The 13,591-nt window shown below is 41.2% G+C and overlaps 1 protein-coding gene across 1 annotated transcript in view; it reads right to left on the reverse strand.

Annotated features, from left to right (window-relative positions):
* SUPT16H (SPT16 homolog, facilitates chromatin remodeling subunit) overlaps positions 1-13,591 on the reverse strand; it is a gene marked incomplete at both ends in the record, with an annotated part of 42,847 nt that overhangs the window by 11,302 nt on the left and 17,954 nt on the right. Inside the window, 12 exons of the mRNA XM_080706741.1 lie at positions 275-393; positions 644-770; positions 1,104-1,239; positions 2,701-2,828; positions 4,323-4,476; positions 4,568-4,683; positions 4,762-4,857; positions 4,964-5,029; positions 7,730-7,842; positions 7,978-8,051; positions 9,331-9,421; positions 12,093-12,265. Coding sequence (XP_080562867.1) covers positions 275-393; positions 644-770; positions 1,104-1,239; positions 2,701-2,828; positions 4,323-4,476; positions 4,568-4,683; positions 4,762-4,857; positions 4,964-5,029; positions 7,730-7,842; positions 7,978-8,051; positions 9,331-9,421; positions 12,093-12,265 — 1,393 coding nt within the window. The remainder of the gene's footprint in view (positions 1-274; positions 394-643; positions 771-1,103; positions 1,240-2,700; positions 2,829-4,322; positions 4,477-4,567; positions 4,684-4,761; positions 4,858-4,963; positions 5,030-7,729; positions 7,843-7,977; positions 8,052-9,330; positions 9,422-12,092; positions 12,266-13,591) is intronic.

Here is a 13,591-nt window from a genome sequence, read left to right on the forward strand (position 1 = left end):
CAAAATATTATTATTCAAACTTTTTTATTTTGAAACAAGAGTCACCCTAAATTGCAGTGTCTCATTAAGTTGCCAAGACTGGCAGTGAACCTGGAATCTTCCTGTTATAGCCTCCCAAGTACAAGGATTAAAAGTGTGTGCCACCACACCCACCTCAAACTTTATGTTATGTGATGGGTGAGTTTTCATCACTTTTAATAGGAAAGAAGCTGAGAAAAAATAAGTATTTGGTCTAAGAGCTCATAAGCATAGCTAAGTAAGCAGAAGTGTATACCTTAAGGTGAAAGTGCAAGACAATAATCATTTCTCCATCACAGGGCTGGAACAAAGCATGTTTAATATTATTGTACAGAATATCCACTTTGTCTCCTCGAACAGATGTGAAGCGGAAACCTAGAGAAAAGGACCAGAAGACAGCATTAGGTAAGACCAAGAAGCACTGTATCTCTTCTGACTGATCTGAATTCACAGGGGAAGAGGAAATACCAACAACTGTATAGTTCCCCTTCCCTTCTGACAGTACAGCAAGGTCAGTAGATTCCTCCTGAGCCCTTCCTCATCACATTATGTGTCTGACTTGTTGTTCTTACTTATGTGCCTCTGCAGACAAAGCCTGGGCACAGGAGAGAGCAAGTGCACGTACCATTGACATGGGCCTCAAGTGAGCCTTGCATCCTCTTTTGGGCAATGTTGGGGCGAATGTACAGATCCTTGAGCTTGGGATTACTCCGGTTCAGATTGATCACCAGTGAGTCTTGCTTCACAATACCCTAAGCAGCAAGAAACTTAATATGAACTGTCATGTGTACTTACTCCTGCCCCAAATCACCAAAGTTCTTTGTACAGAGGTCCTTATTTTTTCATTTTGTTTTAGTATTGGGGATTGAACCCAGGAGCATTCTGCATCCGAGCTATATACCCCCAGCCCTGTTTCTATTTTTTATTTTGAAACAGGGTCTCACTAAGTTGTGGAGGGCTTCACTAAGTAGCCGAGGCTGGCCGCAAAAATGTGATCCTCCTGTCTCAGCGTCCCAAGTACCGGGATTACAAGTGTCCGCCACCATGCCTGGCTCAGAGGTCCTTTGTCTATGGTTCAGACTCACCTCCTTTTCTTTCTCTTCTGCTTCTCGAGTCTTATAACGTTTTTGTACTTCTTTTATAATTCGAAAAGCATTCTGAAGGTTCAAGGCTGGTACTGTCTGTTCTCCAGGAGCCTTCATATTTGAAGCACGGTATGTACTGTAGCAAAGGGTAAGCACTTACAGTTTATCAGGCCAGGTAACGTATATCCATTACTCTAAAACTGGTTTAATTTTTTTTTTTGTTTTTTGTTTTTACTGGTGCTGGGAATTGAAACCAGTGGTGTTCTACAACTGAGCTACATTCCCAAGGCTGGCCTTGAAATTGCTATCCTTCTGCCTCAGTATCCTGAGTAGGCCGACAAGAGCCACAATGCCTGACTTAAGAGAAAAATGTATTACTAAATGGCGAATGATTGGAAAGCTAAATCAAAACAAAACAAACCCAAAACAACAGCAACAACAACAAATTATCTACCTTTCTTCTACTTAAGTGAAGAATTTTATTTTATTTTAGTGGTACTGGGGTTCCTGGAAACCCTTCTACCTCTGGGCTATACTCCTAGACCTATTTTTATACTTTTTTTAAAATTTGGAAACAGGGTCTCTTAAGTCAGTGCAGTTGGCTTCAAAACTGCACAATCCTCCTGTCTCAGCGCGGGGATTACAAGTGTGCACCACTTTTTTTTTGATACAGGGCCTGACTGAATTGCAAAGGGCCTCACTAAGTAGCTGTGGCTGGTGGTGATCTCGGATGCTCCTCTCAGCCTCCCAAATGCTGGGATTACAAGCATGTGCCACCACGCCCAGTTAAGTGGAGAAATTTATAAATAGCTAATCTGTTGGGGTGGGGAAAATCATGCTTATTTTCAAATCGGTCATATCCCCAAATTATCCCATTCTACACCAGGAAGGAAAAGAATCCAATGTGGCATACACAAACACATTTTTTTTTTGGTGGTACTGGAATTGAACCCAGGGCCATTCCACCTTTGATTTATACACCTGGCCCTATTTTTAACTCTTTTTATTTTTTGTAGCACTGGGAATGGAACTCAGGGGTATTCTACCTCTGGGCTACACCCCTAGCCCTATTATTTTTATTCTTTATCTTGAAACAGGGTCTCATTGAATTGAAGAGAGCCTAAGTAGCTGAGGGTGGCCGTGAACGCAGACCTTCAGCCACCTGAATGCTGAGATTACAAGCATGCACCACCACCCTGGCTTATTTTAAACTATTTATTTTGAAACAGAGTCTCACTTAAGTTGTAGAGAGCCTCACTAAGTAGGTGAGGCTGGCTGAGAACCTGTGACCCTCCTCTCACCACCCCCAAATACTGGGATTACAAGCGTTTGTTACTACACCCAGCTCACATTTTCTTATTTGAAGATTTTACTGCAAAATATGTGTAGTAAGTATAATTATTCCTATGAGAACACTAACTTTGGGCCCATCTTCAAATTAGTACAATGCCACCAAGTAGCCCTAAGTGAGTGCCAATAAAGGGAGGTTTTTGACATTCACTACGTAGGAAAGAAGCAGCACAGAAAATGAAGTGTTTCCGATATCACTACTCCAGCCAGCAGGGATTTGAGGATGGCTGTTTAGCAGGGCACTCACATTTCCTTGACGAATGTGGCTTCAGGGTTAGGAAAGATGTTGCCTTCATTCCTGCCCAGAGCACTGCCTGGGCAATAGAAGTTGATTCGCAAGTAAGTATAATCTCCTTCCACAGACATACTTATATTCTATTAAAAGAAAAAAAGTTTCTTACAATAGTGTTATAGATATGCTACAATTAGTTAGGAGTTATGAGTTGACTTTTTTGTTTTTTGCTGTACTGGGGACTGAAACCCAGGGACATTCTACCTCTGAGCCTCTTCCCTAGTTCTATTTTTATTCTGAAACAGGGTCTCATTAAGTTGCGGAGGGTCTCACTAAGTAGCTAAGGCTGGCCATGAACCTGTGATCCTCCTGTCTCAGCCAGCCAAGTACTGGGATTACAAGCGTGCACCACCATGCCTGGCTCCCCAGCCTTATTTTTTTTATTCTTTATTTTGAAACAGGGTTTCACTAAGTTGCAGAGAGCCTCACTAAGTAGCTGAGGCCAGCTTAAACCTGCAATCCTCCTGTCTCAGCCTCCTAAACACACTTATATTGACCACATTGAACCCAGGGGCATTCTACCTCCTCTGAGCTACACACCAGTCCGATTTTATTTTCAAATAGGGTCTTGTTAAGTTGCAGAGAGTCTTACAAGGTTGCTGAGGCTGGAGGAGAACCCAATATTCTCCTGTTTCAGCCTCCCAAGTACTGGGATTACTAGCCCGTGCTACCACACCCAGTTGAAATAACTACTTTTAAAAGCTTAACCTATGCCGGGCGTGGTGGCACACGCTTGTAATCCCCACGCTTGGGAGGCTGAGACAGGAGGAGCGTACAGGTTTGAAGCCAGCCTCAGCTACTGAGTGAGGCTCTCAGCAACTTAGTGAGACACTGTTTCCAAATAAAATAGAAAATAGGTCTGGGAGTATAGCCCGGAGGTAGAAAGCCTCTGGGTTCCACCCTCAGTACCAAAAAAAAAAGAAAAAAAAAAAATGTTAACCTATAAAGTTTAAACTAAAAGACATATTTAACTTATTTTTATATGAATCAAAGTATCTATTTCCCAAAGCAGTTACTGAGTTCTCAGAATATTTTGTGCCATCAATATAACAGGTTAGCCGGGCGTGGTGGCACACGCTTGTAATACCAGCATTTGGGAGGCTGAAACAGGAGAATTCCGTTTCTCAGCCAGCCTCAGCTACATAGTGAGAAACTCTGTAACTCAGTGAGATCCCGTTTCAAAAATAAAGAATAAAAAATCGGGCTGGGGGTGTAACTCAGAGGTAGAATGCCCCTGGGTTCCATGCCCAGTACTGCAAATAAAACACCAAAAAAAAAAAAAAAAAAAAAAAAAAACAAAAAAAAACAAAAAAAAAAAAAACAAAAAAACCCCACAACAAACAAACAAACAAAAAAAACAGGTTAAACAATACTGAAATAAATGTAGGAAAATTACATTTTAGACTAGTTTAGCTTTCTATAAACTGGAAGAATGGAAAATGATAGGTGATACGAAAGAGTCTGTGAAATGGAGGTGCAAGCTTGAAAAAGCAGAGTGCCAGACACATACTACAGATTACTGCAGTAAACACAACCAATACCAAAAGCAATGGTTTGGACAAAATGGCTCTCAGTACCTTGATTGTGGCAATGTGAAAGGGTGTTGCGATGCCAAACACTGGCATTATTACAGTCTCATATTTCTTATCAATATAGATCTTCATTTCCCGAATATGTGCTTCCTTAGGCATCAGAGATGGGTTTTTATAGGACACGTTAGATTTGCGAGCTCTGGAACGGGATAAAAAAAAAAAAAAACTGAGAAATTTCTGTAGTCACATATAAGTCGAAGACAGTATCCGTGCTCAATGTAAGCTCGTACTTCTGAATTTGCTGCTCCCCCTTCTGTTCAGTCAGTCGCCTCTTTGCTTCCTCATTGAGTTGAGCTGCTAATTCTTTTTGATGAGCTCTTCGTTTTTCTTCTGCAGTCATCTCATTCTAACAAGGGAAACCCACGTTATCAGAACATGTGGATTAAACGATAAATACGTCTACATAATTTAATAGTAAACTCACTCGTGTTCTTTCCGTAAGTAATGCTGCCCGAGAACCTCTTCCTAAAAGGTCCTCTGCTGCATCTTTCTCCTCCTCTTCTTCTTCATCATCTTCATTCTGTGGGAAAACGCCACAAGAATAAAATCAAGTTTTTTTTAGTCAGTCTTGTTTAAACTTCCTCACTGTACTGAATTCCTATACCACTCATTTATCTTCTTCCTACCTTTAGAAAAATCCCCACATTCTTTACTTTCTTCTTCACTGAAGTAAGAACAGTGGCTGGGCCATCCTAGAACAAAATACAAAATTTAGCCATCTAATTTAATAAAGCACTTTTTTGTGATAGGGAGGACTGAATCCAGGGGCATTCTGCCTCTGGGCTACACCACCCTCCCAGCCCCTTTTTATCTATCCATCCATCCATCCACCCTTCCTTCCTTCTTTACTTACTTTTGTGGTACTGGGGATTGAACCTGGGGCATTTTACCTCTGAGCTATACTGCCAGCCATATATATATATATATAATTTTATTCTTTATTTTGAAAATGGGTCTCATTAAGTTGCGGAAGACCTCTAAGTAGCTGAGGCTGCCTGCAAATCGCTATCCTCCTGTCTCAGCCTCCCAAGTACTGGAATTATAAGCATGGGCCACCTCACCTAGTGAAATGAAGCACTTTCTAAAGTAGTATGTATGCTGGGCATGGAAACACACAGCCATAATTCCAGCACTTGGAAGGGCGGGATAGATAGGATTGCAGGCTCAAGGACAACCTCAGCTACTTAGTGAGACCAGGCAATTTAGTGAGACCATTTTTCAAAATAAAACATAAATAAGATGGGACTGGTGGTACCCACTTGTAATACTAGTACTTGGGAGGCTGAGAAAGGAGGATTACAGGTTTGTGGCCAGGCTCAGCTACTTAGTGATGCTCTCTGCAATTTAGTGAGACCCTATTTCAAAAATAAAGAATAAAAATAGGGCTGGGGTGTAGCTCAGAGGTCGAATGTCCCTGGGTTCAATCTGTAGTACTTGAAAACAAACAAACAAACAAAAAAACACCATAAAATAGGGCTGGGGATATATAGCTCAGAGGTAGAACACCCTTGGGTTCAATCCCTAGTAACACACAGACACACACACAAACACAAACACGTAGTATATGGCTACTCTGAGTTTTCTGGATTTGAAAATCCTTGACAATGAGTAAAGTTTTTAATCCTCCCTAACACTCACTATAAATTTTAATTTGGGAAGCAATGACTGGCTCAAGGACCTTCTAGCTATGATATCAGGCAAGTTAAAGATCTCAGTGCCTTCAGCTACTACATTTGTATATGAACAGATTATCTACCTCATAAGGTAACTAAAGATTCAGTTAGTTGATACAGAAATGTGCTTTGTTTTTGCCAGGCATGGTGGCGCACGCTTGTAATCCCAGCATTTGGGAAGCTGAGATCGGAGGATTGCAGTTCACGGCCAGCCTCAACTACTTAGTGAGGCCCTCTGCAACTTAGGTGAGACCATGTTTCAAAATAAAGAATAAAAAATACAGCTGGTTGTAGTGGAGCACACTTGTAATCCTAGCATTCGGGAGGCTGAGACCGAAGGATTGAGGTTCACAGATGGCCTCTGCTACTTAGTGAGGCCCTGTTTCAAAATGAAGAATAAAAAATTGGGCAGGGGGTGTAGCTCGGAGGTCAAATGCCTCTGGGTTTCATCCTCAGACCCGCAAAAATAAATAAATAAATAAATAAAAATTAAAAAAATAAAATAAAAAATAGGGCTGGGGGTGCAGCTCATAGGTAGAATGACCCTGGGTTCCATTCCCAAGACCTGCAAAAAGCAAACACCCCAAAACCAGAAACGTGCTTTATTTTTAATAAGAACAATGAAAGTCGAGTGTGATGGCACAAGCCGACTTGTACTTGGGAGGCTGAGACAAGAAGGAAAGCAGGTTCAAGGACAGCCTCAGCTAACAAGTCACCCTAGCAAGATCCCGTTTTAAAATAAGAAAATAAGCTGGGCGTGGTGGTGCACACTTGTAATCCCCGTGCTTGGGAGGCGAGACAGGAGGATCGTGCAGCTTCGAAGCCAGCCACAGTGGCTTAAGAGACCATTTCCAAATAATAAAAAGTATAAAAATAGGTCTGGGAGTGTAGCCCGGAGGTAGAAGGGTTTCCAGGAACCCCACCACCACCAAAAAAAAAAAAAAAAAAAAAAGAAGAATGGGGGTGCAGCATGGAGGTAGAATGCTCCTGGGTTCAATCCCTGGTGTGTGTATACATCTGTCTCTCACACACACTTCATGAAATAGTTGGTATCATTATTAAAAACCAATTCTTTCGCAAGTGACCACATATTATACGAATGAATTTATATGAACTGTCCAAAATAAGCAAAACTCTAAAGATGCAAAGTAGTTCATTTGTTGCCTAAGCCTGAAGAGGAAGGAATGACATGGGGAATGACTGCTAGTAGGTTTAGGTTTTTTCTCCCCTAAGGTAATAAAAGGTTCTAAAAAGAAAAAAAAAGTTTTCCTTTTAGATACTACTAGAATTAGCTCCTGGTATTGACATTACCAAGCTTTAAGCAGCTTGGTTTAGGTCACTCCTGATACCTAGGCTGCAATTCCTATTTCTAGCTGTATTAGGCCAGATAGTCTCAGGGACCTGTCACCTACGCAGCATTTAACAAGACAAGAAGCACAGGGTTCAAACTGTGCTTCAAAAGTCAGTTTATCAGCTGGGCGTGGTGGCGCACGCTTGTAATCCCCGCACTTGGGAGGCTGAGACAGGAGGATCGCACAGGTTCGAAGCCAGCCTCAGCTACTTAGTGAGGCTCTCAGCAACTTAGTGAGATCCTGTTTCCAAATAAAATATAAAAATAGGTCTGGGAGTATAGCCCGGAGGTAGGAAGCCGCTGGGTTCCACCCCCAGTACCACCAAAAGTCAGTTCATCACAGCGAAAGCTTACAAGGTGATACACACCTCGTCCACAAGCACGGTGTCACCAATGAACAGGGCATAGGTTTTCTCTTCTGGTTTTTTCCCCTCCTTATTAGTCAGGTCTGAGAATCCCAAATTGATGCTGAAAACCATCCCTAAACATTAAAACAGAGATCAGTATGTGGATATAAAGACACAGAACAGTTAACATTTAGTCAGAAAAGGAGATGAAGCTAAAAGGGGAAATGTCTCAAAAAGTATTTTCCTTTATGCATATATGCAAAACTTACCTTTCTTTAGTTTGTACTGATTTTTACTATTAATTACTAGAGAGCCTTCACGAAATTCAATTCCCATCCCAAATCTGTAAAGAAACAAAAAGAAATGTCAGCAGTAGGCTAAAAGATGTGAAACATAGATCAAGTATAATATATTCATTTCAAATTTCTTTTGGTGGTGGTATTGGGATTGAACCCAAGGGTATTCTTTCCCTGAGCATTTCTTTGGGAAAAAAAAATAAATAAATAAATAATTTTTTTTGGTACTGGGTGTGGAAGCCAGGGGCTTTTCTACCTGCAGGCTGTACTCCCAGATGTGTCTTATACTTTATTTGGAAACAGGGTCTCACTTAGTTGCCTAGAGTCTCACTCAGTAGCTGAGGCTGAGTTTGAACCTGTGGGATCCTCCTGTCTCAGCCTCCCATGTGCTGGGATTATAAGCATGTGCCACCGTGCCTGGCTTTTCTTTGAATTTTGAAATAGGGTCTCCCTAAATTGCCAAGGCTGGCCTTGAACCTGTGGATCCTCCTGCTCCCTCCCGAGTACTGGGATTATAGACATGCATCACTATACTCAGCTTTTCATTTTATTTTCAAGATAACAAGACAAATACATTGAAGTGATTTGCCACTGCTGATCAAAGAGGTTCAAAGGCAGTTTAGAACCTCTATACATGTTGTATAATTTCATGTTGAAAAATAACTGTGGCTGGGTGTAGGGCTACATGCCTGTAATCTCAGTACTTGGGAGACTAATACAAGAGGCTAGCAGGTTTAAGGCTAGTCTCAGCAATTTAGAAAGCCTATAGCTTGGAGGTAGAATGTCCTTGATTTCAATCCTTAGTATCCCCCAAAGAAACCAAACAAATAAATAACAAAAAGTCCACCCAGTTAATATCTTATGAAGGCCGGGCATGGGGGCGCACGCTTGTAATCCCAGCATTTGGGACGCTGAAACAGGAGGCTTGGTTCGTGGCTAGCCTTAGCAACTTGGAGAGACCTTGTTTCGAAATAAGAAAAATAAAAATAGGGTTGCGGTGTAGCTCAGAGATAGAATTTCCCTGGGTTCAATTCCCAGCACCAAAAAACTACCCCCCCCAAAAACAAACACAAAAAACAAATGCCCTTGAGTTCAATCCCCAGGACCACCAAGAAAAACCCCCCAAAAACCAAAAAACCAAAAAAAAAAAAACAAGACAGTAATAACTAAATTAAGATAGGTGATACTAAAGAAAAATTATATATTCCAGTCTAGTTTATGTTAGTCCATAAATATGGGCAAAATCAATCAACTGGCCTAAGAATATAGACTGACTATGCCATTCGTGAACATTTACCCAGAACGACAATTAACATTACAGCATACCCTAGATTTTTGGTGATTTTATTCAGCAGTTCTGGTTTCTGCTTTTTAACCACATCCATGACAGCATTATACACATCACATATCTTCACACCTAACAGAAAGAAAGGGGACATTAAGGTATTTTTCAGAGGAAAAAACAAACATTATTTAATAAAATTTTTTTTTTTTTTAGCTGGGCGTGGTGGCGCACGTGTGTAATCCCAGCATTTGGGAAGCTGAGACAGGAGGATCGTGGTTCCCAGACAGCTTCAGTTACTACTCAGGGAAGCCCTTTGCAACCCAGCGAGACCCTGTTTTTAAAATAAAGAATAAAAATTAGGGCTAGGGGTATATGTAGCCTGGAGGTAGAATGCCCCTGGGTGGTTCCATCCTTAGCACAACAAGAACCACCACCACCACCAAAATAAATAAATAAACAAATAAATAAAATAAAATTGTGTGCATGCGGATGGAACCTAGAGGCATTCTACCCTGAGCTAAATCCCCAGCCCTATTTTTTATTTGTGGTACTAGGATGCAGTCTACCTTAGAAACATTCCTTTGAAACAGGGTCTGAGTTGAAAGGACCTCACTAAGTAGCTGAGGCTGCCCATGAACAACAATCCTCTTGTCTCAGCCTCCAAAATGCTGGGATTACAAGCGTGCGCCACCATGCCTGGCTTGCTCCTTATCTTTCTCTCTCTCTCTTTCTTTATTGGTGGTGCTAGGGGTGGAACCCAGAGGCTTTCTACCTCTGGGCTATACTCCCAGATCTATTTTATATTGAAACAGGGTTTCACTAAGTTGCTGAGAGCCTCATTAAGTAGCTGAGGCTGGCTTCGAACCTGTGCGATCCTCCTGTCTCAGCCTCCCAAGCGTGGGGATTACAAGCGTGTGCCTTCGTGCCTGGCTTTTACTCTTTATTTTGAAACAAGTTCTTACTAAGTTGTGGAGGGCTTCATCCTCCTTGTCTCAGTCTCCCCAAGTATGGGGATTATAGGTGTATACCACATCTGAATATTTCATTTATTGTTAAAGGGTAAATTAATGCTAGAAGCACTCTAACCTTAATTTTTCAGCCTTATTCTATGAATGAACAGAGTATATCAAGTATGATGGCCTCAAGAGCATCTTAATTATCATTATATATGGATATGCTTTTCAACAGAATTTTTAAAGGATTGAACACAGAAATTGAATTCTACCTCTCAGCCATACCCCCAGCCCTTTTTGATTTGAAACAGGGTCTCTCTAGGTTGCTCAATCTATGTTGCTAAGGCTGCCCTTGAACCTGCGAACCTCTTGTCTCGCGTCTCTGGAGAAGTATGACATTATAAGCATGGGCCAGAATGACCAGCTTCAACAGGATTCTTAAGACTAATTTTGAAGTTATCATAGAGGAATGCTGTTAGCAATTTGTGGACAACAGGGGTGGGCTTAAAAAAACCCTTTAAAGGGGTAAACATAAATTCCATTTAGCCACTGGGAAACATAGAGACCAAGGCAAAAGAATAGTAAAGTACTTTGCTTTTTCTTGAGAGTGTTCCTTGTTTAGAACACTTACTCTATTTTCACAGTAAGATTCTTGGTATCCATTCAATGCAGAAATAGCATTATATATTTTGGGGGAAGCAATACTAGTTCTCAGATATTTTTTTCTTTTTTCTTTCTTGTGGTACTGTGAATGGAACCCAAGGGCATTCTACCTTTGAGCTCTACTCCCAGCCCTAATAAAAACAGTTTCTCACTAAGTTATGGAGGGTCTCACATGATTGCTGAGACTGGCCATGAACCTATGATCCTCCTGTCTCAGCTTACTGAGTACTGGGATTACAAGCCTGTGCTATGAGATTACAAGCATGTGCTATGCCGGGTGTGGTGGCGCACGCTTGTAATCACCACGCTTGGGAGGCGGAGACAGGAGGATCGCACTGGTTCGAAGCCAGCCTCGTTGGCTTAAGAGACCCTGTTTCCAAATTAAAAAAAAATAATAATAATAATAAAAAAAGGTCTGGGAGTGTAGCCAGGAGGTAGGAGGGTTTCCAGGAACCCTAGTACCACCAACAAAAAACAAAAAACAAACAAACAAAAAACAAGCATGTGGCTACCATGCCCGACTTCTTAGACCATTTTAAATGAAAGAACAGTAAGTAGTCCAAGGTATTTTATGGAGATCTAGACATATAAGTCTACAACGAGAGATTTCCGTAAACAACAATGTAAACCACAGTGACCACTCACATCTAAAAGACAAATGAGTGGTCATTTAATTCTGAATTCAAGAATTAAATGCTAAGATCACTCAAGCTTAATAAAATATTTCTCCATTTTCAGTGTGTGAGTCTCAGAAGTATAAATCATATCAACATCACTGAGATATACCTCCGGTCCTTTCATATTTCTATTTTGAGACAAGGTATTGCTATGTTGCCCAGGCTGGCTTTGGACTTGGAATCGTCCAGCCTCTCCCTCCAGAGTAGCTGGGAAAACGTGTGTGCCACCACACCTGGCTACAATGACATTTTTGTTAGGTGATTTCCAAACTTTCTTTTCCTTTCTTATTTTTGTGATACTGGGGATAGGACCCAGGGGCATTCTATCTCTGAGCTATACCCCTACCCTATTTTTTATTTTGAAACAGGGTCTCACTGAGTTGCAAAGGGCCTCACTAAGTAGCTGAGGCTAGCCAAGAACTGCAATCCTCCTGTCTCAGCCTCCTAAATGCTGGGATTACAAGCATGAGCCACCATGCCCGGTTTCAAACCTTTTCTAAGTCACCTCACCATGTCTTAATTCCTTTAGCAGCTCCTCTTGAAGTTGAAGCAGAAAGTTGTAATTTTCTTGAACTTCCTGAGAAGGGTCAACCATCAAGGTGCGAACAAGGTTGGAACAGTATGATTTGAAGCGAATACCCATAGCACAAGTGATGGCCCCAAAATGCATATGATTCTTGTCACTGGAGACCAAAGGAAGAAAGCATTTCATTAACAAATGCAGTAAAGCCCTCAAATACAGCATCTAAAATCATTAGTTTTTCTTGCTATGTCACAAAATTGTAGGTGAATAGACTTCGACTTTTTTTTTTGTATTTGTTTTTTTTAAATAATAATACCAGTTAAAGGCTCTGGAGTAAAAGTAGTGACCAAAACTTTAGTCACTACTTGCTGAGGCTGTCCTCCAACCTGCAATCCTCCTGTCTCAGCCTCCCAGGCACTGGAACTGCACGCAGCATGCACCACTCACTCACCCTGCTTCTGAGTACCCTGTTCTAAAGAAAGGATATCCTGAATTGTATCGATTATGGTCTTACAGTATGGTTATAAGGAGCCACTTATCTATTAGTTCTCTATGAACTGTGTACTATAATTAATGTCTTCAGACTCACCATGAGGAAAACCATCCTTTAGTGTTATTTTTTTCAGCAAATTATTTTCCAGCTTTTTTTTTCCCCCTCTTCAAATACTGGTGCTGGAAGCCAGGGATGCTCTACCAGTGAGATACATCTCCAGCCCTCTTTATTTTTTATTTTGAGACAGGATCTCAAGCAAAGTTCCTCAGGATGCCTTTGATATTGCAATCCCAGTACTTGGGAAGCTGAGATAGGAGGATCACAGGTTTGGGCCAGCCTCAGCATATTAGTGAGGCCATTTGCAACTTAGCGAGACCCTGTTTCCAAATAAAATAGAAAATAGGTCTGGGAGTGTAGCCTGAAGGAAGAAAGCCTCTGGGGTTCCATCCCCACCACCACTACACACACACAAAAAGAATAAAATAGGGTTGGCGGTATATCTTGGAGGTCGAATGCCCCTGGTTTTCATCCCTAGTACCAAAAGAAAAAGAAAAAAAAAAAATGCCCCCATCTCAGCCTTTCAAGTCACTGGGATTACACGGGTGTGACACCGTGCCTGGCACAAGGCAGTTAGATCCACATTTTTTTTATGGTGCTAGAGATTGAACCAAGGACCTTGCACTGCTAGGCACATGTCCTACCAGTTAGTTATATGCTTATCCCTGTCCAGAATTTTAATAATGTGGAAAATGATTGCCATCAAATGCTAATATAGATAGCTATATAAAATAACCATATGCTCACAATAAGATAATATGGAAGGTAGACTACGGTTATTCTAGTTCCTTTTTTTTTTGTGGTATTGAGGATGGAACCCAGGAGCATTCTACCTCCCGAACTACACTACCCAGCTCTATTTTTTTATTATTTTGAAACAGGTCTGAGTTGCAAAAGGCCTAAGTAGTAGCTGTGGCTGCCCATGAACTAGAATCC

Source organism: Muscardinus avellanarius (genome assembly GCF_963383645.1).
Source record: "Muscardinus avellanarius genome assembly, chromosome: 12".
Lineage (NCBI taxonomy): Eukaryota > Metazoa > Chordata > Mammalia > Rodentia > Gliridae > Muscardinus > Muscardinus avellanarius.